Source organism: Chelonoidis abingdonii, chromosome 2, assembly GCF_003597395.2.
Source record: "Chelonoidis abingdonii isolate Lonesome George chromosome 2, CheloAbing_2.0, whole genome shotgun sequence".
Classification (NCBI taxonomy): Eukaryota; Metazoa; Chordata; order Testudines; family Testudinidae; genus Chelonoidis; species Chelonoidis abingdonii.
Window position 1 is genome coordinate 49,761,792 of NC_133770.1, and position 26,248 is coordinate 49,788,039.

The 26,248-nt window shown below is 38.3% G+C and overlaps 1 protein-coding gene across 2 annotated transcripts in view; it reads left to right on the top strand.

Moving 5' to 3' along the window:
- VPS50 (VPS50 subunit of EARP/GARPII complex) overlaps positions 1-26,248 on the top strand; it is a 184,313-nt gene that overhangs the window by 130,283 nt on the left and 27,782 nt on the right. For both annotated transcript variants that reach the window (XM_032785379.2, XM_032785380.2), the window contains exons 21-22: positions 6,210-6,331; positions 10,418-10,498. In XM_032785379.2, coding sequence (XP_032641270.1) covers positions 6,210-6,331; positions 10,418-10,498 — 203 coding nt within the window. The remainder of the gene's footprint in view (positions 1-6,209; positions 6,332-10,417; positions 10,499-26,248) is intronic.

Sequence of the window (26,248 nt, forward strand, 5' to 3'; positions counted from 1 at the left end):
AGGTATATTGTGCACAGAAATAGTCTGAATTAAAGTAGGTTCTGGTATAACAATCCATTCATTTTGGATTTCAAACCAATTCTTCAAATCACATGGTTTTCCCCCAGATTACTCAATTTGCTTTTCATAGAGAAACTAAAAAGCAATCGTAAAACTTGACATTCACAGATTAAATTAATCTTTGGCGCACTCATGAACAGAATATGGTTTTCATTATACAAAAGAATGTTAATCCTAGAAAATACAGCAGAGAATCCCGTGGCACCTTATAGACTAACAGATGTTTTGGAGCATGAGCTTTCGTGGGTGAATACCCACTTCATCGGATGCATGTAGTGAAAGTTTCCAGGGGCAGGTATATATATGCTAGCAAGCAAGCTAGAGATAACGAGGTTAGTTCAATCAGGGAGGATGAGGCCCTGTTCTAGCAGCTGAGGTGTGAAAACCAAGAGAGGAGAAACTGGTTCTGTAGTTGGCACGCCATTCACAGTCTTTGTTCAATCCTGAGCTGATGGTGTCAAATTTGCAGATGAATTGAAGCTCAGCAGTTTCTCTTTGAAAGTGGCTCCTGAAGTTTTTTTGTGCAGATGCCACACTAAGTCTGCCTATAGTGTGGCCCAGGGAGGTTGAAGTGATCTCCTACAGGTTTTTGTATGTATTCCATTCCTAATGTCTGATTTATCATGTGTCCCATTATCCTTTCTGTAGAGACAGTCCAGTTGTTTGGGCTGAGAAACTGCTGCAGCTTCAGTTCATTCTGCAAATTTGACACCATCAGCTCTGACTAAAACAAAGCTGTGAATGGCTTGCCAACTACAGCAACCAGTTCTCCTCTCTGGTTTTCACACCTCACTGCTAGAACAGGGCTCATCCTCCCTGATTGCAAACTAATCTCGGTTATCTCTGGGTTGCTTGCTAGCATCTATATATATGTATATAACCTATAATATATACACACACACACACACCTGCCCCTGGAAACTTCCACTACATGCATCTGACGAAGTGGGTATTCACCCACGAAAGCTCCAAAACGTCTGTTACTCTATAAGGTGCCACAGGATTCTCTGCTGCTTTTACAGATCCAGACTAACACGGCTACCCCTCTGATACTGGAAAATACAGTAATCCCAAATATTTGCATATGCGCACATGCACGCACACACTAATACAGCTAAGATTAGCATTTGGAATGTTGACATACATTGAAAATACTAGAAATTCCTTACTAACCTATAGGCAATAATTGGTTCTTTCCTGAAGATACATTGTGACCTTGACTGTGTGTCTCAAAGAGACTAACTTAGAGACTAGTATATAGTATTAGTTGTAGGAATCGTTATTTTTGTTGATTCCATGCTTATTACTATCCAGTTTGGACTTTGGAAAAATCAACACAAAACTGTTTCTTCCTCTGGGCTTTCTAGTGCCTCCTGTCTTTCAAACTGAAAGCTTTTTTGGGAAGGAATGCCTTCATTTTATCTCATTTAGGAAACAGCCCTAACTAAGGAATCATTACCAGGTGTCGCTATAATAGAGTAGTGACAAATAACAGCATTGTTGGAAGTAACAGGAATGGCGGCACATCATCTGTTGGAAGGATGGTGTAGAATCTCAGCAGCAGAAAATTTGTAGTTGGAGAAATTAGATGATTGTATAGTTAAGAGGTTTTTCTGTGTTTCCCCCTCTCCTTCATATTGTCATGTTGATGTCTAATGTTCGTCAGAAAGTCTGAGAGGAAGTAAGATGTTTGTTTGGAATTCTTGGGCACTAAGGAAATGGTTTGCTGATAACCATAGCTATATGAAAACTCAAATACATTAGATGTTGAAAAAGTATTTACCCTTTTATTTTTTGTGATTTGAACATTTTGATATAAATTGGTACAATAAACACTGTCTTGTGTAAATTATAGTTGAGGGAAGCAAAGCAAATTTTGTACTAGCTGTACTAACAAATCATCGAATGCTAGGGTTCATCAATCCAAATTAGACAGGGTAGCTATCTGAGGGTTTCTTATAATGGCCATTGCTGCAGAATCTAAGTATGATCTTTCACCTCCAAATATTTCAGAAATGCAGGGAGATTATGCTGCTTGTACTGTTAATAAACGTCCCAGTAAACTTTTTTTTTTTTAACACCAGATATCTAACTTCACTTTAGTGCATGTAGGTAACAGTATTTCTATAGAAAAGATTTGCAATCTTGGCATCATTTTAGGGAAAGGAACGAGAAGGAAATGTTCTTGGAACATTTTGTAGTGTCAAGATGCTAAGTGGTGATGTGATAAAGAAATGTTCTTGGCATCTAAAGATTTTAGAGGGACAAGACTTAGGGGGAAAGTGCAATGTATAGTCCATAGTCTCCTAGTTACAGTCCTATACTTTTGCTGTCTTGTATATTTGTGCCAAGTATAGTGAAATTTTGACAATCAAACCTTTCCAGAAAAGACGCATCTTTATATCAAATGCAGGCTACATATTTGTTTTGAAACATGTTTTAGCACAAAGGATGAGTGGAGAAATGCAGCCTTTAGAAACAGAGTATTCAGACTTCACTTCAGATGACCTATGAGGACGATCCATTGCTTTGATTAGGTATCATCCCTTTGCATGTGGGCATAAGAAGTATAAAACATACATGGAAACTTATTTAAATTTCTAGCTCATACAATGTTACAATGTTTTGTGGTTTGCTGTTTTCATTGATACAGATATAATTAAACTACTTGTCATTCGAGGCCAAAAAAGGCAGTGTTAAATAAAAGTAATCAAATATTAAATAACTGAGTTCTAAATAATAAATATTAGGACATGTTCAACGTTTTCAAAGAAAAAGTGTATTCATGCTGGGAAAAAGCTCATAAATGTCTGATTCACAAATATGCATCAGTTTCTTTATATTTATATACTAGTTTATTCTGATTACTACATTGCTCCAATTTCTTGCCAGTAGACTAATAAACTAGAGTAACACAGTAGAGAACAGGCCCAAGTGGCATAATAGCAATAGAAACTGAGCTATTTAGATTAAAAGATATAATACAGTGATAGTTCTCTAATATACCAGTCAGATATGTTTGACTCTCACTGAATTGGACTAATAATTGTTATCAGAAAAAATAAGCTATTGTGGCTCTACTGATTTATTTTTCTCTCCACGAAGCAATCCTCTATCACAAAATACCAAAATACTTTGCTTGATGTTTTTTCCACATTACATTGTTAACTTTCTTGGTCTACCCTGCACACTTCTTCCAGCGGTGCGCACTGTACATACTTGGCTAGCCCCCCAGCCTGGGTATAAATAGCAGTGTAGTCGGTGAGACATTGCTTAGGTGAGTAAAGACTTACCTGATACCTATGGGTATGCACCCAGATATAAACCTTACATGGCTCCCCCAGCATAGTGTAGTGTCCTGCTGCCTTCCCCGGCCAGTTGCTGACACAATGTGGCTTGCATGCAGCTTGCTTTTCACTGTGGCTTGTAGCTAGACATACCACATCCACCAAAGATACTTGTGTGCAGCGTAGATGTAGCCTGTGTAATGCTACTAACTTCAAGAAAATTATATCAACAACACCGTAATGTAAACATTTTTAGCCTAAGTATTTTCTAACATGCCACTATTTTAACAGATGTATACAGTATAATATATCAAAACTAAAGTCTGACTTTCTTTGTCATTTAGTAAAGAGAAACTTTTCTGTTACAGTAATCAGTGTGTGCTTTCTGGACTTATCCTTTATACTAGACACACTCTAATAAGAACATCAGCAAAAACTCTCCTTCACCTTCAGCTAACCAGCATCCTACCTCCCCTGCTGTCAGACATGAACATGGCCACAGTGATCCATATGTCTGTGAGCATCATAGTCTTTTGTTGCTAGCACACAATATTTAGGAGTGAATCCACAGATGATGATAGATCTCCTGGTGGTGAAAAGGCTGTCTTCTAACATGCATGTCAATAGGAGCTCATTGCTCCATTCATGGTTCAATGCACTGGCTTCCGACTGAACATCAAATCAAGTTTAAAGTCCTCAGGCACTACTGAATTCTTGGCAGGGCACAGGGAAAAGTAAGGGAGAGAAAAATAAGAATAGAAAGTTAGGGCTTGGCTACATTGGCACTTTACAGCGCTGCAACTTTTGCGCTCAGGGGTGTGAAAAAACACCCCCCCTGAGCGCTGCAAGATGCAGAGCTGTAAAGTGTCAGTGTAATCAGGGCGGCAGCGCTGGGAGCACGGCTCCCAGCGCTTCACTCTACACCCGTAAGGGATGTGGTTTACAAGCAGCGCTGGGAGAGCTCTCTCCCAGCGCTGTGGCTCTGACTACACTCACACTTCAAAGCGCTGCCATGGCAGCGCTCTGAAATTTCTAATGTAGCCAAGCCCTTAGTAAGCTCTCTCCTGAGTAGAGGAATTGCATAATTCTTCAGCTTTCTCTAACAGAGAACACTGATTTACATAATTTTGTAAAGATATCATCACAGAGAGTGTAATGTGGATAGAACAGTTCACAACATCTAGGAATAAAAGAAATATGTTGGAGTAGCATGTAAGCCATTTGAAGCAAGGCTTCCATATATTAACTCTTCCTTTATGTCACAGTTATAGATAATAGGTGTGATTCTGTGCTAGCACAAAACTCACAGTCCAAGAGAAGCAGAGGGGCTAGGATGACTTTAAGCCATTTTTGAGCTTTTCTGATCTTGGGCTGCTCCAGAGACTGGAGAGGCTCTTGGCACAACTTGGAACGCGTTGGGATTGCCCTATGAGCAGCAGTGCAGTCCAGAATCTCCACAGTGCTGCAGCGCCGCCCCTGAAATGCCCCTCACACCTTCTGGCACACGTTATGCCCGGGCTTGCAAGGGGATCCTTGGAATGCAGTCCAGGAAGGCCTTATAGTTGTTTCCCATAATGCCTGTGCCAGTGGTACCGTCCCTCAGCGGGAGATTTTAGTCTCTTTGCATCACTCTGTCACATAATGACTACAAGAACAGTGGCTAATATGCTGCATACTACTATGTTAATTTTTGGCATGTAACCCACATTACCTGTAATTTTTATAATTTGAAAAGGCTTCTTCCAGTAAAAATGTTCCATTTTTAGCAGTATATTAAGCATCATTGCCAACACTGGAACATTTTCTAGCAATAATTCTCAAAATAAATCTGAGATTCTGGAGTTAGCTTAGAGGGCCATAGGTATTCTGGTGACTTGTAGAATATTTTTAATATAAATATCCTGATGCAGGGCTCTGGGTCCAGGATTTGGTTAAAAATCCAGAAGTAAGGGGGTATGTGTGATCATTTGAATCCATGAAGATACTTCTACAAGGTCCCAGAGCCCTTCGTCCTCCCCTAACAGCTGTTTACTTTAGTCCCTACAAGCTTTCCCTACCTGCAATAGTTATCTTTTTGGGGAAGAAACTTAGTGGCTTGCTGCCAACTGTGGTGTGGTTAGTGGGAGCATGGCAGGCCTGGTATCTTCAAGGGACATCTTTGTTATGGTCTATCATCAGACATTTCTCACTGCTGTCTCCATTTTCTCTCCCCCATTTCTCTTCTCCCCTCCCCTCCAAATAAAGAGTTTCAGTTCTCTTCCTCATCCTTAGACTCTCTGCCCCCTAAATATAATGATATCTTTCCCCCAAGTCCTGGGGGGCAGGGATAGGCTATCTGTTGATGTAGCACGTTCTGGGGTTGAGCTCAGATTACTCTGCTGCCATGTCTTGGGGTGTGGACTGATGTGAGAGAGAGAGAAGGGCAGAATGAGTGTTGATTTTTGTTTTATGTATTTTATGCATTGGTCGATATGATTTCTGTAGCATTTTTAAAAAAAAAATGCATATCTCATACTTGGAGACTGTGACTTGGAGTGATTTTCAGAAATTAAAAAATAAGTTTGCCTGATATTGTTTGGTCAAATGTATATAATGTAAACTGCTAGCATACTATGTAAAAAACCTGAAACTCCTAGATGTCTAGTTTTCAGAAAATTCCGTGGAACTTAGTTTATATCAGTTGTCATATCTAGCCTCTTTTTAAACTTCTGTATCCCTGAAATCTCACTGGATTGATGTGTCTAAAACTCAAGGTTAAATAATATGTAGATTTGCAAGAGCTAATTTTGAATTAACCAAGCATTCTAGTGTCTGCATACCACTTCTGCTAGGAAAACTGAACTTTTGCATTTTATCTTCAAGGGAAATACATGCAGATGATGAACATTCTGAAACCAATTGCATTTGATGTGATTCACTTCATGTCCCAGCTGTTTGATTACTATCTGTATGCAGTGTATACGTTTTTTGGCCGAAATGACACGGTAGGTAGAAATTATTATTCCTTTCAGAGCACGTTAGTGTATGTGGTAAAAGACTTGTGCATCAAGAAGACAGCTGAGTGTATGATCTCACTGGGGTTGGATGCATGAATGAGAACAGGCCAGTAAGAACAACTAGAAAGAGAAATGGCCTTAAAACTATTATCATCACAAGGAGTGTTGATCATTTTATATTTCTCTGTTGGTGGAGGAGGAGGAGGATGCTGGGTGCACAAGAAGGCTGAGACTGTTCTAGATAGAGAAGTTTGCACAGAAAAAGGCACGTGGTCATGAATGACAAAAGGAAACAACGTGAACATTAAAGATTAAAGGGAGTGGGAACTACATGGTATGCATGGGGTGGGTGCGGGGAGAGAGGCAAGCTGTCAAAATGGCTAACTCAGAGCTATATGTTGGTTTTACAGATCTTGTGCTCCTCTATCTAACATAGTCTAATAATGAAATCCATTTCTGTTCTCATTTGATATATAATTTAAGTGTCTTTTTAGTTTAAGAAGCAAATACACATCCACAATGTCTGTAAATAACTACATCAACTCTTCACAGATTGTCATAGAACAGCATATGTGAAACCTGTATTTTTTTAAAAAAATGAAAACAATAATTCCGTGAACAATAATGGCTCAAAATCATTACATGCTGGCAAATAGTTGGAGTCTCAAATTCCCAACAGCTTGTTCTAAATAGTTTTCAGCTGTTCTCTTTGGTAGGAGTAGTATATTTGGGATTTGTTTATGTATGGAGGATGGGTGGTAAATATTTTTTAAAGTTGATTGATTTTCATTGGCTTAATCAACTGTTTTGATATTCTTTTATTGTGTTACATGTACTTTTTTTGCACTTCCTGTTTTGTGTTTTAAAGCCTGTACAGAGTTCTTCACTTTCCACATCTAGCAGGGAACAGTACAATGCTAGGCAGGTAAACATTATAACAGATGGGTAACATTTTGCTGTTATTGTAATGTGCCTAATTGTTGTTTGATAAATTGTTTTTCCTTGGAAACATACTGCTTACAAAGGGCCTATAAATTTAAAAAATGCTCTTGTAATGCTGCCAAAATGTCCTAACTCTCATGTAGTTTTTTTTTACAATTCTTTAAGGAGTAGAGATGGGTAGTGGTATGTGATTTAGACTAGTGACAGTCATTCTTGTTAAAATACATGCAAGTGTGGTTTTTATTAGAAGTATGCTGATAATATGACCTCTTCGAGTGGCCTAAATTCATTGTGAATCTTGTGTCTACACTTCATGTTTCAGTTAGAGCACATATCTGAATGACTAGGAAGGCAAAATGCACATGCAGTAAATTTAGTCAGAGAAACTGGTGTTTAAACTCTTACAACAGTGAGCTGTCTCTAGATACATTATCCCCAGTCATTTGTGATTTTCATAACTCAGTTTTTCTTTGATTATTAATTATATATATATTATGGGAAAGTCATCTCATGTGCTGAGCATCTTGCAGAATACTATTTCAAATACCATTTTCACACTTTTCTCTCTTCCCATGCGCATTAAATCTTTTTCCTTACTTTTCTGTAAAATCATGGCAGAACCTGTTGCACTAGAACCTCAGTAATGACTTGTGAATTAATGAATTTTACTAAGTAACAATTAAGTGAACACACAAACATACATCCCAAAATAAACTGTTAATGCAATTTGCTAGTTATAGATTAGTTTTAATTGATAGTAATGTCGATAGTATAACAGCAGTAAACTATAGCAGTAAATGTAGTGTGTATTTCGTAAAATTTATGTGCCTGGGTCTTACTCAAGCCTGTTGACTTCAGTTAGTGACTTCAGCATATGTTCTAATGAAAACTTAGTCAGAGCCTTAGTAAACATCTACTGTTAAATTATTACTGAGGGTTGGGGAGAAACCAATCATTTTTTGTGCAGACAAATAGACTTAGGGAAGTGCTGATTAGCAAAATTTGACTTTAATTCCCTTGTTACTCTGCTTTTTTCCATCTCTTGTCAATTACTAGCTCATCAGTAATTTGTGGAAATAATGTATCCACTTTCTGGCATACATGGTTTGTAAAAGTTCCTATGAAGCTGCAGGCCATGTGCAAAACAATTGAATACTGACATAATATGCTCTACCTGATGAATTCACCATGGTCCTATCCTTGATGACTATCATCTCATGTTCCCTATAGAAGTACATATATACACTCAACAGATCTCTGCATATTTTTTCCCTTTGATTTACAACTGGTCAGCCCTTGCATAGACATCCAATAGTCTTTTGAAGAGAAAAAAGGCAGAGATTTTAATACGTCGTAACATTTTTGTTCATAGAGATTTATTTAAAGTTGCACTCATCTTTCTTTGTCTGAGTTTGTTGATGTACTTACCATTTCAACTGATAAGTTGTCAGTCTTTTCAAAAACATGCAAAATCAATAAGTTCTTAATTTGTCAAGAAGCTTATGGTATAATTTGGAAGAAAAGGGATAAGCAAAATACTAAGTATGTACTAGGGAAATTCTGCTGCTGGACAAAGTTTTTAAAAGTGAACAAAGGAAAACACGTTTGCCTCCTTTTCTTTGTGGTAGCAGAATTTTATTTTTTTTAAAGAAAAAACAAACTGTTTTCTTTCTGCTTGTTTGTTTTTACCTTAGATATGTGAATAATATCAAGTCTTGACTCCCCTGTTCTGGAACTAGAACCAGAGCTTTCTCAGTCCTCTCTTAAAGGATGACTGTGGCGATTCTCTCAAAGAAGTCTTTTCTCCCAATTGGCAGTTAAGCAGATGTTTAACAAAAACAAAGGAAGAATATTAATCTTCGATTTATCTCATTTCTCTTGTTCTTCCATCCTCCAGCAACATTAAGAAAGCTAAGATTTGATATTTCTAAAGTAAGAATCAGGCAGAAAAATATTTTATTTATTTTTTAAATGGAGGCTGCCGCTATTTACCACGAAGAAGCAATAAAGGGTGAGAATGCTCTGGCTATATAGTTCTCCTTTAAAATTCAGTGTAGGTGGTAAAATGAGTAAAATTTGTGTTAAATTATTTTTTTTATTTTTGCAAACCACTTGAACATTGCTGATCATTTCTCACCCAGATGCAGTCTGGTACAAGTTTTATAGTGCTGAATCCAACATAGTGGACAGCAGCGTCTAAACGTTCAGAATTTTCTTTTTTGGTGTGAAACACATACCAGTACCATATCTTGGTACTTCTAGATCATGTGGACCCTGGATATAAATGTATGTTTTGTAGTTTTTCCGTCTCCATTGTAGTTTCATCTGATTCAGCTGATCTGTTTGGTAATGTGTGTTTCTTCTGGAGTGAAAATTAGAAAATAAATAGCTGTTAATCTAAACATATTGGGCCAGATCCTCAGCTGGAGCAAATATTGTAGTTACATTGAAGTTAGTGAAGCTATACTGACATAGACCAAGAGAGGATCTGATCCATAGAACTTTGGGCCCTGTTCAGAGCATGAAGATGACACATTTCCTAGCTTGATCATAATAAATGTTCAGTAATAAAAATGACCTTCATAAAGATTGATGGAAAATAATTATACAACTCAAAGTTGATATTAAATAAATGATTATGGAAGATAATGTAGTTTGTGAAAAGTTAATAAACATGATCATTCTACATTGTGACATATTAATTTCTCAACCAGCATAGTATGATGTGCCATTGTGTGAGGTCTCTCTCTTGCTGGTCTGTGGGAACAAAAGGTCATTGTTTTCTGTGCCTGCAGAGTCATTTTATAGCATATAGTCATTTTAAAACAATCCAAGAGAATATTCTGGCAAGTATCCCCCTGACAAAGTGTATAATGATCATTTGTCAATATGAATTTTATATGGTCATCTTTGTGAACTGAGCACAGTTCATTCTTTACATCAGTGTAATGTTGGGTGCAGTGATCTTTTGCATGTTTCTTTTCATTTTGGTTTTGTTGCAATTATATGCTGAAACTATGCGCAAGTATATTGTATCGAACAAACTGAACTTTTTTTGGTTATGTTAGTCACTAAACTAAAACGCAATTTGTCCTTTCCTATGTTTTTTAGAATTTTTTTTCTTTTTTTCAGTTTGAATCAACAGGACTGGGTCTTAGTAGTAGCAGGCTCCGCACTACGCTAAACAGGATACAGGAGAGCCTGATTGATCTGGTAAGAAACTGGAATTTGTTAATGTTTGTTGAAATAAAGGAGGCATATTGTAAAAAGTATGGCAATTAGTATATAATATGGTTCATTAATTTTGCCTCTTCCCCACACTCTGTGTTTATGATGAGAATATCGTAATAGATTTCCTGCAGTTGTAGGTGGGTTTTTTGTTCAGAATCACTTTGCATACATCCACGAAACTAGTATGAAACTCCCAGATTCTTCCCTAATTTAATTATGCTTCAGTAATAACCTTTAATATTTGTTACCATTAATACTTGTGTTTAAAGCTCAAATTCTTCTTGGTTAAGTCTAATGAAATTGGAGAAACAACGAGAAGTCCTTGTGGCACCTTAAAGACTAACAAATGTATTTGGGCATAAGCTTTCGTGGGCTAGAATCCGGTTCATCAGATGCATGGAGTAGAAAATACAAGAGCAGGTATAAACACACAGCACATGAAAAGATGGGAGTTGCCATACCAAGTGGGAGGTCAGTCTAACGAGACAATTCAGTTAACAGTAGGATACCAAAGGAGATAAAAATCACTTCTGTAGTGGTAATAAGAGTGGCCCATTTCAAACAGTTGACACCTTAATGCATCTGCTGAAGTGGGTTCTAGCCTACGAAAGCTTGTGCCCAAATAAATTTGTTAGTCTCTAAGGTGCCGCAAGGACTCCTCATTGTTTTTGCTGATACAGACTAACATGGCTACCACTCTGAAACCTGAAATTGGAGAATGGAGGCTATGATGTTTTTAAACTGATACCCAGCATCCTACTTACAAAGTTAATTGCTAAAAGTCTTGTAGAAGAATAGCAAGATCATGGTTTGTTGTAGAATTTAGCTACAACAAAAGGAGACTGAGAGATGGTAATAACATGGTAAGTACTTTATTAAATCACTCAAATGGGAATTCATCCTGTCTAAATTTTAAACTTTAAACTGATTGTTTTAATCCCTATCACCATTTCTAATGCACTTACTGTTCTAAGAGGCCTTTACATAAGTTAATGGCAAGTTTTCTAAATTTTCACACATTTAAATCCCTGAGAAGTATGTATATCTGTGATAGCAGTTTAACATATTTTTTACAGTGGTATAACTTTTAAATGACAGCTTAGTCTTGAGGAAAAAAGGATGATATATAATTCATTTCTCACAACTTACATATAGTCACTTTTCCTGCCATACATGTTACAGCATAGACACCATGAATCATTTTAACAGTTGTTTTTCATGAAAAAGAGTAAATAAATACCATATTTGCATTAGACTTGCAGTTGATTACACTTTGCTCATCTGCTGCTGAATGAATAGAGGGAGCACAAATTAACTAATAACCTCAAATCCCAGCACTGTACTGATATCTGTGATGTAGTACTCCGAGGGAGTAGCAAATATGAGAACTTTTGCCTTTAGGTAGGTGATTAAATGTTAATGTTGTGCAATGCATGCGGAGAGCAAAAAGCACATAGAAGTGTATCAAAGGAGTCAAGAATCGTGCTTTTAGTATTTCTTTCCTTCTACTTACTTTGAAATATAAACACATGAGGCATGACACTGAAATAATGTCCTACAACCTCGGTCTTAAATGGTTTGTATGGTAACATACCCAAAAATTCAGTTTTACTATTTTGTAAAGCCACAGTTTTCCAGAAAGACACGACCTCATTGCATATTTAGCAGTGGGATTCATTGTCTGGCTAATTGGAAAAGGTATGTACCCCTTTAAGAGCTAGAGAGCCAGGGAGTGACTTTCTGCTGTAGTGGCAGACCAGGTAAATGTGACGATGCTGATCCATCCCCCTGCAGGTGACTGGAAGAGAGTGGGGACTACGTAGGTCCATGCCAATGCAGGGAAAGCCTTTTTTTTTTTTTTTTTTTTTTTTTTAACCTGGGCCAAGCGGAGCAGCTCTCACTCTCCCACCCATGGAAGCAGTGAAATACTGAGTTTAGTCAGGCTCCTCTGTAGGCGCTACGCCAGTTGCTTCTTTCTTCGGGTGCTGAGAAGGAATTTTTCCCTCACTGCCAGATAGGCCAAGGTTAAGTGGAGTGGGTCACCGTTCCTGGAGCAGGTTCAGGGGGTTTGGTTGGGCAAATGTGAAACGGGAGTTAGGCTGTGATGTCCCAACTCATTGTGTAAACATGGGGCAGATGCCCAGTGCAGGTACTCCATAGGAAGGGATACAGTGATTAGATAAAGTGGATTGGTAAAGGATTTAAAGGAGATATTATTTAAGAGTGGAAGGGGGTGGTATTTGGGGGCTCCTATGACTGGTTCAGCAGAGAGCCATCCCATCTCTCCTTTAACACCACCCCTCTCATTCTAGGTGGGAAGGTGATGAGGTCCTGCGGGTTCTCTGGGGACCAGGATGGGTAAGGGGGAAGGCTGACAGAAGACCCTAGGTATATATTGAAATGATTATGGAATTACCTGCACTGTATACTTTTATCTGCCCGGTACTTCCAGACATTTAAGAATAAAGTTGGTTTAATTAAACCACATCCAGTGTTACCTGTTCTCTTTCCAGCACAGCCGGACAATGGGAGATAATGTCCAATTGTCATTGACTTTCATTAGGAGAGGGGCATCAAGGTGCCTTTTGTGCCTTTGAAACCCCCTCTGTATGTTGTTAGAAACACAACTAAGTGACTAAGGCCCTAAATCACTGTTTTATGAAAGATTGTTTAAAAAGCAATATTTGTATGGTACCCATGGTGGCTTTTTGCTCATCTGCTGCTGAATGAATAGAGGGAGCACAAATTAACAACCCCAAATCCCAGCACTGTACTGATATCTGTGATGACAGTACAGTATGAAAATATGAATGAAAGTTAAAGATAAATCATGGACCCTTGTTTCAGAGGAAATGGAAGGGGAAAAACAGCAATTCTGAAGTGAAGTAAGAAATGCATAGAGAGAAACTTTTTAAGCAGATAGCAGACAAATCAATAAAACAGAACACTTCAGAAATAAAATGGTCCTGAATGTGTGTTTCTTTCGTCAGTCAGTCAGTGCTCCTGACTGTTGTTCTTTTTATATGTAATAAGTTTATGTGCAAATCCATCCCAAGTGCTCAGAGTAAACAGCTGGACTCTTTCCTCCCCCTCCCTCCCCAAGTTATAGCTAATGCTCATATCAGGTGAAATTTACTCTAAGTACCGAGTAAGACCTACAAATATCTCATATGCCATGTTCCTCAAGAAGTATCTGAGAACCTAAGAATCTTGGTTCCTGGTTCCTGATGACTTGCAAATAACCCGAAGATGTGAGATGAGTCATGTTAGTATCTTGCAAACCTTCCAGTATAAAGTCTTATGCTGGTAAATTGAAATGATTTTTCTAGTTGGGCTCACAGAAGGAAAGTGTTTTTCTGCTTCTTCCTGGCTCTTACTAATCCTTGATTGTTTGTGGAATTGAATTATGATGGTCTTTCGTTTGTCAGTGAAGGTGTGTCTCATGTTTATATTTGACCTATTGGAACCCTTTTCGATGTTCTTCTCTTTACACAGCCTATTGGAACATCCTTTCTGAAAATATTCTTGCTTATGTTTTCTCCTATTTGTCTTTTAGTGGAATCTTAGGGTTTGAATCTGGTTCTTATTAGGCTCTTCACATGTTGGGAATTCTGTCCTTTGCGTTGTCTTCCATTCAAAGTAACATTCTTAGTGGTTGTCATTTCTGCCAGGAAGGTGATTGCAGCCCCTGATGGCAGACCCTTCCAATACTGATTTTTCATAAAGAGAGCCATATTTCATCCTTATCCTAGTTTCTTGATAATGGTTGGGTCAGATTTCCATCTTAAACTAGAACTTTGTATGTTCCTAAATTCTCAGCTTCCAGTGAAGGCTGGGCTCTTTTCTCTGGATGTCAAGAGCCTTGAGCTATTTAGACAGATCTAAGCCTTTTGGAAAGTCATATAGGCTGAATATGGCCTTTGTTTTCCCCCTTGGACTTCCCCAATCATTGCTCCAAGGCTCAAGTAAGGCCTGTTTACTAACTACTTATGACCAGGCTGAGGAGTGAACATCTGGAAGATTTAGGGCCCCTTCACTAAAGTAAGAATTGCCTCAATAGCTTTCCTTTGGACCACATCAGCTTCTGAAATTCATAAGCTGCCTGTTTGGAGTTCAGTTAACACTTTCATGAAGCATTACCTCCTTGACTGGCAGTCTAGGTCAGATGCTTGTGCAGGGTAATAGTACTTCAGTCTTTATTCAGCTGAGTCCTCCTGCAGCAGTGTACTACTTGCAAATCTTTTTCAATGGGGATCTGCAGTGATAATTTCATGATGGAGGCAGGAAGGTTACCTACAAGTAATTGGAGTTCTCCATGTGCATGTGTGGATTCATGCTGAACCTCCCTGCTTTCCCATTTCTTCAGGCATTCTAAGATACCAGGTGCGTCCCTCAAGTGGTGTTTGAGGGAACCCTATACTTATGAGCTACTCCAAATATATTGAATGAAGAGCCGTGGACCTGTGATTGTGAGTCATGTGAACTATCTGTCCATGTAAAAAAAGTCACAGTTATGGAAAAAACCCTGATAAGAGTCTGTCTCGGCCTCACAGAATCATTACGTCAACTGCTAATGAGTCCAAATGGAAGTATGAAAGGGCTTAACCAAATCCACGAGGAAGTTCGTCACCTGAAACAAGATCCTAACAGCTAAAGCTAAAACTACAATTGGATGCTGGAATATGAGAACTATATATCTCATTGGGAAACTGAATAAAGTAATTTGAGAAATGACTCAGTTCAATATTAGCATTCTTGGAGTGAGCTAAATGAGATGGACATTTCTATTCATATAATATCAGAGTACTCTGTTCAGGAAGGCAAGATGATACTCCATATAGAGGGAGTTGGAGTACTCCTCAACAAAAAGGTGACACAAGATCTACAGAAATGGAAACCAGTTGACTCTCACAAATTATGCTAATATAACTATCATCTAGTGTTATGAACCTACCAATGGCCGTGACGAACAAGTAAAGGATGTGTTCACCTGCAAGTTGCAAGATGTACTTGTGATGCTAGTAAACCGTGTGCCAGCTGTTGCCAAGGCTATAGGTGTCTGCGTAACACTGACAGATTCATTGGTGGAAACTAGACCAGTTCACCTGTATGTTAATATTCTTCAAGATGTGTTTAATGTTTAGACTCTATAAAATGCTTGAAAGTTGCCACATGCATTAATCTTACTTGCAATGTCTACATCCCATGCTATAAGGTAATATGTAGGTTTTACTGTATAATTGTAAAAATGCCTGATCTGAACTTGTGAACCTAGACAGCAAGAGTGGTAATCAAAAAAGGACTATCAAAACTGAATGGGCTACTGTAGGACAAAAACTCAGTTGATTGCCCTATCCGCCTATGAAGAACTTGTGTTCAGGAGCTCTTGTCCCATCAGTTTGAGCTCTGGGGGAAGAGCATATAATGCTCACAAGGAGAAGTAGTTATCTCTTTGCTTTTTGGACTTCTACAAGGGCTGGAGCTGAGAAACAAAAACAGAGATCCCCAGGGTCAACCTGGATTTTCCCTAAAAGACGTTCAGGGGACAGATTACTACATCTGTCACCTTTTGGAACCATACACTGTAACACATTTGTGCTCATATGTTGCATGTTTTAACCCGTAAAAGACTCTCGTTTCTTTTTCCTAATTAATAAATCCTTAGTTTACTTAAAGATTGGCAACCAGTGATGTCTTCGTTGTGAGATTTAAGGTGCAGATTTACCTTAGGTAAGTAACTGGTCTCTTGGGACTGAAAGCAACCTGAATATTATGTGATTTGGGGGGGAAGTGGGGGGGTGACCATTTATCACTAAGTCTAGTTTCCCTGGGTGCCAAGGGGACTGTCTGTAACTCCATGGTAAGAGTGTTACAGTGATCCGGGAGTTCACATTTGTTACTGGGTTGATTAAATGTAATTATAGAATATAATATCAGTTTGGGGTGTCTGCCCTGCTTTTAGATAGTGTGCCCTAAGGCTGGCACTCACTGTCCTAAACCACTGCACGCAGCATGACAGTACTAAATCAGATGCATGCCTATGTTGTCATTCTGTTTTTGGATGATGTGAATGCACAAGTTCATAGTGACAACCTTGGCTATGAGCATTTCATGGTAAAGGTGTAATTGGGGTGTGAGCAGATTGTGGTAAAAGATTTACTAACTTGTGTAGTATGTATAAACTATGCATGCAAGGGGTAAAACACTTTTTTTCCTTCTTAGAAGAAAAAAACTAACATGGCAATCAAATGATGGAAATTACTGAGAAACAATTGGGTCACATTGCCATCAACAGATGGTGGAGAAGATCAGTGCTGGTTACACAGTCTCCTACAGTTGCTGATACAGAAAGTGACCGCTATCATGTCAGAACAGTTAGGATAAAGCTTAGCTTTTTTTTTTTTTTTTTTTTTAAAGGTGAGATGGTATTTGATGTGAAAAAACTCTGACCTAGGAATGAGGGAGGACTTTTAAAATCCAGCTCTCAAATGGACTCCAAGAATTATGAGTAATGAATGATTGTATAGAATAACAGGCTCATTTCAGATAGTCTACTGGGAAGCTGCCAAAATTTCACATGGACCACGAAGATCAAGGACAGAAGAGAGGATACAGCCAAGCATGTGGAAGTTTATTCAAGAAAGAAAAGGCTTAAAAATGAGGCAGGCATAGTTCAATGATGCTGCAACGGGAACATGTAGAAAAAAAATAAAGTTGGTTCAGAAAGAATGGCTTGACAAAGTGAGAAGATGAAAAAACATCAGTCAGAGGCAATTCCCGGATGCGTAAGCAATTATCATCATGATTCCAGAGTCACAATGGTATTGTAAAAGCAAAAGATGGAAGATTGTTAGCAATGGAAGCAGAACAGAAAGAACAGTGGTGAGATTTTAATGAAGAACTCAACCAACCAGAGCCAACAATTCCAATTGATATGTACAAAGAAGAAGGTGAAGAATTAAAGATCTCACTGGTAGAAATGTTAGAAGCAGAAATAGAAGAAACAATTAATCAGCTAAAAAAACAGCCAAGTACCTGGTCAAGATAAGATCACTGCTGAAATGTTTAAAACTGAAAGAGGTTGTACATGAAATGCATACACTCTCATATATTTGTAATATAGTTTACAAGAAGGAATTCTAACCAGAGAAGTGGAAGAAAGCTGTGATCTGTAAATTACTACCAAAAAAAAAACACAAAAAACCCACCCCACTGGTGTGCAACCATTGGTGAGGTATAACACTACTTTCCATACCCAGAAAAGTGTTCTGTAGTGTACTTTTGAACAGAATCAAGCTGGTCATAGAAGAAAAACTATGTACTGAGCAAGCAGGCTTTAGACTGAAAAGATCATGTATAAATCACATCTTTACCCTCTTTCAATCCATGATGATTAATCTTGAATTATAGATTTCACCAAACCTATTGATTGTATTTATAGTTGCTGTGAAAGATGTGTTAAAGGCTAGGATGCTGTGTGAAAGCTCAAAATGCTGTCTTAGGACAAAGTGGAGAGACCAACTGGTTGGATACCATTACTGGAGTGCAACAGTGCTGCATCTGATCACCTCTCCTCTTCTGCATTGAGATAGATCATGTGATGCTAAAAGCAGCATTAAAGGAAGATACAGGAATTATGTGGACTAGAAGAAAACTTCAAGATCTCGACTTTGCCGGTGACTTTTTGTTGACACAGATGATGATGCTATGGGAAAAGACCACTACCAATGTCAGTTGTGAGGCTGCCAAAGTAGGATTAAGAATCAGCCAAAATGAAAGTCATGATCATTTTAAAGAGATGTCAGCAATGATGAGGCATACATGTTTAATAGTGAAGAATACACATGGCTGATGAGTTTGTATATCTTGGAAGCACAAAAAATGCTGATTGCCGACACTATTAGGAGGTGAAAACAGGAAATGAGGAGGCAAATAGTCTTTTGAGACTGGCAAATTTTTGGAGAAATAAGGAGATCCGCACAAGAGTTAAGACCAAGTTATATAATACTGTTGTTAAATCCACATTGATATATGCGTCTGAAACTTGGCAAATGCCAGAAACTTAACAGTACACTTAATGCATTCCACCTGAGATGCTTGCAAAAGATACCGGTGGGATAAAGTAACCAACGTAGATGTGTTACAAGGACTGGCCAGCAGATTGTAGAAACAATGATTTGAGAGAGAAAGTTGGAGTGGTGAGGATGTGTTGTCTAGGGGTGTGTGTGTGTGTGTGTGTGTGTGTGTGTGTGTGTGTGTGTGTGTGTGTAAAAAACAAAAAAAACGTATTCCTAGACAACCCCTTGGTTGGATATTGCCTGGCTGGAATCTTGAAAAGAAGAGGACAGCAGATATAAAAGAATATTTGAGAGAGATTTTCATTCTCATGGAAGCAAACTATAAAGGAGCAAGAAATATGGCATTAGATGGAGGTGGAAAGGTTGGATTGGCTCGTGTCACAGCGCACAAGAATATTTAATAAACAAACCAAAACTTCTTTGAGGTGTGTTCAATAATTGATGTGGAGAGAAACTTAAGAGCAGTTAGGAAGTAGTCTGTCTTAAAAGATCTATTTGGAACTGTCTATTTAAGGTATTTATATGGCTCCTGTTACTGTTGTATCTGAGCACTCGGTCTTTTAATATATTTATTTTCACATCATCCCTGTGAGATGTAAAGTACTGTTACCATTTCTCAGCTGGAGAACTCTTGTGACTGAGCGGGGAATTGAACTTGGAATGTTATATCTTTGTTCAATATATGCCTATCCACTGGTAAATCATATGGCTTTTGGAGCAGTTTGTGGGGCCAGCCAGCCAAGTCAGCCAATTTCCATGGTGTAGATCTGCAGAGGCCATTATTTAGACACTCTAGTTACCAGTAAGTAACTTCTCTATGTTGCTTGTGGAAGGAAGGTAATTTCTTTGTTTGCTTGGATTTTTCTAGGGTATTGAAAATAACAGCTCCTCTAATCAGTACCCTGAGCGTTTACTTCATTTTCTAGATCAAAGTATCAAACTGTTTCATTCCCAAAAAAACCTGGGGACACTTTGTTCTAGAAAACAAAATGTTTCATCATGAAATAATGTAAAAGTAATAAAATAACAAAATTTCCATTTGAAAGTTTTATCAAATGTCAAAATTTTGTCTAAACTAAATGTTGTTGAATCAAAATTTCATTTGGAAATTTTTGGTTTCACTGGAAATTATCAGAATCAATACTATTTTGTGAAAAATTTCAGTGTAGTTGAAACAGCATTTTCTGATTTGAAAACTTAAGCACAGACAGATTCTCAAAAGCACCTCAAGGATTTAGGAGCACAATCCCCAATGATTTCAGGCACTTTTGAAACTCCCCTTATTGTCATACTTTGTTGCCTAATATCGATTTGATAAGTTTTTTTCTTGTAATACTTGCTTTGAATGTATCTTAATTTTTTCCTTATTTATACTGTGCAGGGGCCAAGCTCAAGAGATGCTGTATGGGTCCTGTCAGGGAACTTCACTTGGTATTGAGGGCATGTAGCAATTTAAAGGATTATTCTTACATGCTCTTTTGGTGCTGCATTTTCCCTGTTTGATTTAACTGAAGGAGGCATTTTGAATTGTATTATAAATGTACCCAGTGTAGTTGTAGCCATGTCAGTCCCAGGATATTATAGAGACAAAGTGGGTGAAGTAATAAGATAGGGTTTTTTGGGGGGTTTTTTCCTCAAAAGAGCTACATCTTTCTAATGGCAGCACTAGAAATATTAGTACAGCATGATCTGAAATGAGTAAGTTATTTTGATATTTAAATGATATAAATAGGTTTGGTAAAACTCCAACACAATCTACAGCTTAGCAACCCTATTTGTATGTACTTCACTTGCAGAAGTTAATGTGAAAGAGGTTGCCAGGAGCTCAGATAGTGATTGGGTAATAAATTGTCTTACCTACTTGCCATCTTTGTCTTAAGAAAATATTTGCAGACGGATACAGTCAATTGAAGTATATGTTTTTAAGTGGCTGAGAGTGCAATTATATTCTGAAGAATAAAATAACTTTACTTTCTCAGTATTTTGGTTGACCGGCTTGGTGTCTGTCTCTGGGATCTTTGAACTAGGACTTCGGACATATTTAATATGTCCTACTAAATCTTGGACAATGTATACAAAGCTTCTATAGCTCCATCCTAAAGGATAACATTAGTGCATATCTTTGTTATGCAGTGTGATGGAGAGCAATCATAGTCCTTTACATTTGTGAATTACAGGGAGTCCTTGGACTTATGACACACACAACGCAATTTTGAGGAATGAATTAAGTCGAAATGGCTTTTCCCATAGGAATCAATGGTATCAATGGGAGATCTGTTTCTGAACCAAGGCTTGATACGCTATTTTCATCACAATAACCCAGATTTTTGTACTAAATGAATTACTAATGTAGCAACATCAATATATTTATTTGGTAAATAGCATTCAAATAAACATATAAAATCACAAATGCCTTGAACTCTCTTAATGACGTCCATTTTTGTTTCGGTAGTAGGTGTTCTGCATTTCTTAGAAAAAGAAGCATCACCTACACTGATTTTATGCTTCTCTGCCATTTAAATCTTTTTTTAGAACCACAAAGAACAGCAACCGAGCATCTTAAGTCAGGCTGGGCAGAATGCCAGAGAGGCAGATGACTGCTCAGATTGCCGGCAACATACTATGCAGAATTGGGCTTGCTTCTTACAATTTTGCTTGTAAATAACTTTGTGGTTGCGTTATAATAAATGGAACTGGAAGGGGGTCCCTTGCAGTCCCTTGTTTGTTTGACTTCCATGGCCAGGGTAGCTAGTTGCTGAGTAGCCTTACTGCTTGTTTTTGATTGGCTGAGCCCGGGGGCAGGAGTCAATCAAAGCTTGAACAGCAAAATCAGTGATTGGCTGAGGCTCAGCATGTGATGTGTGCTCTTCTCCCTGCGAGCTTTCATCATAAGGGCGAAATAAGCGTTGTACCGGCAAAACAGGCGGTCAATTGAAAAGCATCGTAAGTGGTGGGTCGGATGCAAGTCCAGTGACTCCCTGTACATGCTTACTTAAGAACACTGAATTTTAATTTTTTATCTGTTGTGAGAAACACTTCATCAAATGCTCAACTTTCCGTGCTTCAGATGTGCATGACACAGGCTCAAATTACCACAAATAGTAAAAATGATAGAGGAAGAGGCTTAAGATGTAGCATTCATTTTTTGTGTGTTGAAGTTTTCTATAACTTCATTTTCAAGAGTCACTGTTTCTGATCTCATTACTTAGAGTAAACATAGATACTAATCTCCTAGAACTGGAAGTGACCTTGAAAGGTCATCAAGTCCAGCCCCCTGCCTTCACTAGTGGGACCAAGTACTGATTTTTTTTTTTCCCCAGTCCCTAAGTGGCCTCCTCAAGGATTGAACTTGCAACCCTGGGTTTAGTAGGCCAATGCTCAAACCACTGAGCTATACCTTCCCCCAGTGAAATAAAACTAGGCTTGTTATGGGATCTTTATAAAATTGAGTCTAAAATAATGGAAATCTTATAATGAAGTGCAGTCAAGAAGCATATATTATAGCATTTGGTACAGCGTTAAATGTGGCACTGTCAAAAGCACCATGTCAATTTTTTTATTTCAGATGTCAGTTGAATCAAATGTTATAAGGTAATGATCTCTTGCTGCCTACGAGTATGTTTTAAAGTAATCTTCTACTGTACCCCTTAGGAAAATATTTAGAATGTTTACCACAGTCTTGTATTTCTGCTGTTGTGATGATTAGCTACCTTCTGCTGATTATACCATTTTCAGGCACCAAGTAGCAGATCTTCTGGACTGCCAGACTTCCAAACCAAGAACTCTGTATGTTACTGCTAAACCCTGTTCAAGATATAATCATACATCAAATCTTTCACCAGTGTTAAAGATTTGGAATTGGATTAGTATTCTGTTTTATATTTTAAATTAATTTGTTTCCAATTTTTAGTTAGCAGTCACTTCATTTCTCACTAATCTTGCCTTCCTGAGTAGAATGAGGGCACTTAGAACGTGGGAATGCCATACACAACTCCGTACAGACAAATAAAACTGACTGATGCAAGGAGAATCAGTAATTAGCTTATTATAGTAGAATCTTACTGCAGATTAGTTTGATTTTATAAGTATCCTTCAAGACTGTAGGAGTATATGATCAGCAATTTTTCCTGAACCTTGGAACTGAAGAGCCACGACAATCAAGATAACACTTGAGTACGCTGATACTTTTTTTCCTACAAATTTCTTTCGGACAAATTATGTATCTTATGTACCTCCTTGTCTTTATATCTAATTAACCTTTGAAAATATGTAGACTAGTGGTGGGCAACCTGTGGGAATGGCGAACCATGGCCACCAGAAGCTGCGGGGGGCCGTTCCTCCAGAAGGTCAACGTCTGCAAACTTTCTCATGGCCTGCAATCAGATTGCCTTGATGGGTCACAGGTTTAACACATTTAATACATTTAACCCTTTAGAAGTAGCTTTGTATGGATTGCATTTCTTCATATTTGTCAGCAGAAAAGGCTGATACAGCTGTGGTGCTAAAGAGAGCACTGAAGGAAATGGAAAAAATCCTGAGTTTTAAAGCAATTTTAATGGTTTCTCAAAGGCACTGGCTTGACAAACGTCCACAAAACCAACGCCCCAGTCATTGACTGTGTGAGAACTTCATCCCATCCCATCATCTATTGGTTCCTAAATCCTTAGGTGGAAAAGACTTGTAGAATGAGTGTATAGCTTAGTCTTCATATACATTCAGTCCTCAGGCCATGCAGCCCACAAAAAGGATGTAATTTTGTAGTAGTAGAGATAAGAATATCAGTGCAAGGATGCCATCAAGTCATCTCATGTAAGTACCCAACATCCTGTCAGTTGTGATTTATGGTTACTGATGATCTAGAGAGGAAACTTCCAGTTCCCTACCTCATCCAATACCCAGACAGCTTCTTTATGATCTGCACAGTTTAATCAACCAGTTTAATCAATAGTGGCTTCGTTGTTGCCTAAATATAGTTGATGCTAGTATTGTGCATGCAGATGACTTAAGATGGAGCTGTTTGAGGAAACTATATATAACAAAATACTTATTTCATTACAGACCTATTCATGTACATCAGCTATTTTAAGAATTAATATTGTTTGATCTTTATTTTCTGTAAATCAGAACAGTCCACAGTACCCATTAGAAAGAAGGATCTAAACATTTGAATACTCTTCAGTCTGCCATTCTACAAACTGTAATCTTGGGAAATCATTGTTAGATGGAAATGTAATTTTAACACATTCTTCTTTTACTGTGGATATTGTCCCACAACAGTATAGATCTTTTAGCAATAACAGTAGGTCAGAATGTACGAAGTACCAGAAGTCTTGTCAATTATATTATAGTACATGCAACAAAAATAACTTACTTTTGTTACCTCATTCTCCCACCTACCCTCGTCCTGTTTGGCCTGCCTATAGTGTATTGTCTAACACGTTGATGGTTAAGTCTCGGGTCAGTGACTTTCTTTGTTACTTATCTGTACAGTGCCCACCACAGAATGGCCCTGATCATTGTTTGGGCTTCTTAGTTGCCACTGTAATAAAAATAAAAATAATAGTAATACTAAGAGCTGTTCCATACTGTTGTGTGATCTGATCACCTGCAGATAGTTACAAGGCTGAGGAGACTTGATCATGATTTACAGAAGGCGTCGTAACCTAAACTGGACAGCGATTTGCTCCCTTCTGAATTTTTTTCTTTATTTTATGCACAGTCAAGACTTCCATTTTAATGGTTTAATTTTAATTTGTGGCGCTAAGCCCCTCAGAATGGTGGCTGCTAGCCACATTGTACAGATGTTTTTATCTTCTAAAAGGTAATCTTTGCAAGCTTCACGGTTCCTACAAGATAGTATTATGCCTCATCGGAAAAGAACCTTTCTTTATTTTAGATGTTATACGGTTTTCTCTGATAAACTAAATAGAGCATAGAAACTACTGGCATTTAATGTATGGAATGAATGGCCTGTAGAGGAAGTGAAACTTGTATGGGGTTACCATGTTTCAGATTCCCCAAAAGAGAAAAATGCCGGAGAGGGGGAGCTGGAAGGAGGGGTATAGTGGGAGGGTGCTGTAGGGGTGAGTGTGTATTGGGAGGTATTTGGGAGTGCTGCAGATGGTACCTGGGGGTGCTCGAGGGGTGTGTATATTGAGGGTATTCGGGGTGGTGCTGTAGGGATATATGTATTGGGAGTGGGTATTCGGGGAATACTGGAAGGGTGTATGTACTGGAAGGGGTTTTGGGGGAGTGCACAGGAGGGGGTGCCTGGGGCCTCACTCTTGATGTGGGGGGGCAGTGTTGATCCATGTCATGGTGACGGGTGGCTGGCGCAGACCTGGGACGCAGCAACAGTCATCGGTCACCTGCCTCCCTGTGGGGCTGTCTACCTCCCCAGGGCTGGGAGCCTGGGTGGGTGGGATCTGGCAGCTGTGAGGGACCAATCAGATGCAGATGTAGGGGAGGGACCATCAGGAAGTGAACCAATCAGGGCTCTTTCTGAGCTGCAATGTCTGCTCCTCAGAAAAAATCCGGACATTGCCCTCTGTCTGGACAGATCTTTCAGATAAGAGGCAGAGGGTCAAAATAGAGGCAATATCTCGGGAAACCCAGGCATTTGGTAACCATAACCCTGTATACAAAAGGAAGATTTAGCATTAGCTTTGTACGTGTGATAAGTCTCATAACTATACTGCTTCTTCAGTTTGTTCATTTTGATCTAACACAAAATATTTTCTTTGAATGACTAGATGGCCTAGGGAATTGGAATAGGATACTGAGCTTTCCACTCTAATTTGTTAATTTGAATAAATTCATTGGTCATCAACTGATTGTCTCAATCTAGGATCTAAATGGTCAAAAACTGAAACACCTGATTTTTAGACTCTGGTTACCATGCACAAAAATTCTAAGCTGAGTGCTCGTATTAGAGTGCAGATGTCTATGCGCACAAAGTTTCACATGAACGAGTGGAAACCAGATAGTGGCCCCACTGAATATCAGTCTCTTGGTGCTAAAACTGCAGCTGCAAAATATGCATAAATAAAGCACAGGTCTGCAAAGCAGAATGGTTAATCATGTGTGCAAAGTGTTTGCATTCCCAGGTACTTTGTAATTTTGTGTGTGCACTATGCATCTGCTTATTTTCAGAAAGACCTTAGATGCTTAATTTTTTTTAATATGTATCCCCTCGTTTGCTGAGATTTAGGAACACTACAGAGATCTTTCACTTTATGCCAAGTGAGTTAATGTATAAAATTGCTAGTAACAAAAGTTTCTAAAGAGTATGTGTATGTATCTAGATATTTCTCTCTCAAAATAAAAAAGTTGATACTCTGGATATAATTTGATTTAGGTTTTGACAGAATTTCACAGATATTTACTAGGACATTTAATCTGATAAACAATGGCGTAAATACCAAGAGCCCAATTCTGCTTCCAGAGACGGGTCAGTTCCTGCCAAAGTCCATGGGAGTGACCCATCTATATGAGCACAGTTATGTTTCAGGGTATTATCAATGATAAATAGGTAGTAGAGGTGTTAAATCATGCTTTCTGGGAAAAAAAGATGATCTGCAATAATGCTGTTTAAAGTACAAATTGAAGTATCTGCTGTTTAAATGTAGGCTAGTGGTGGTGGTTTAAATTGATA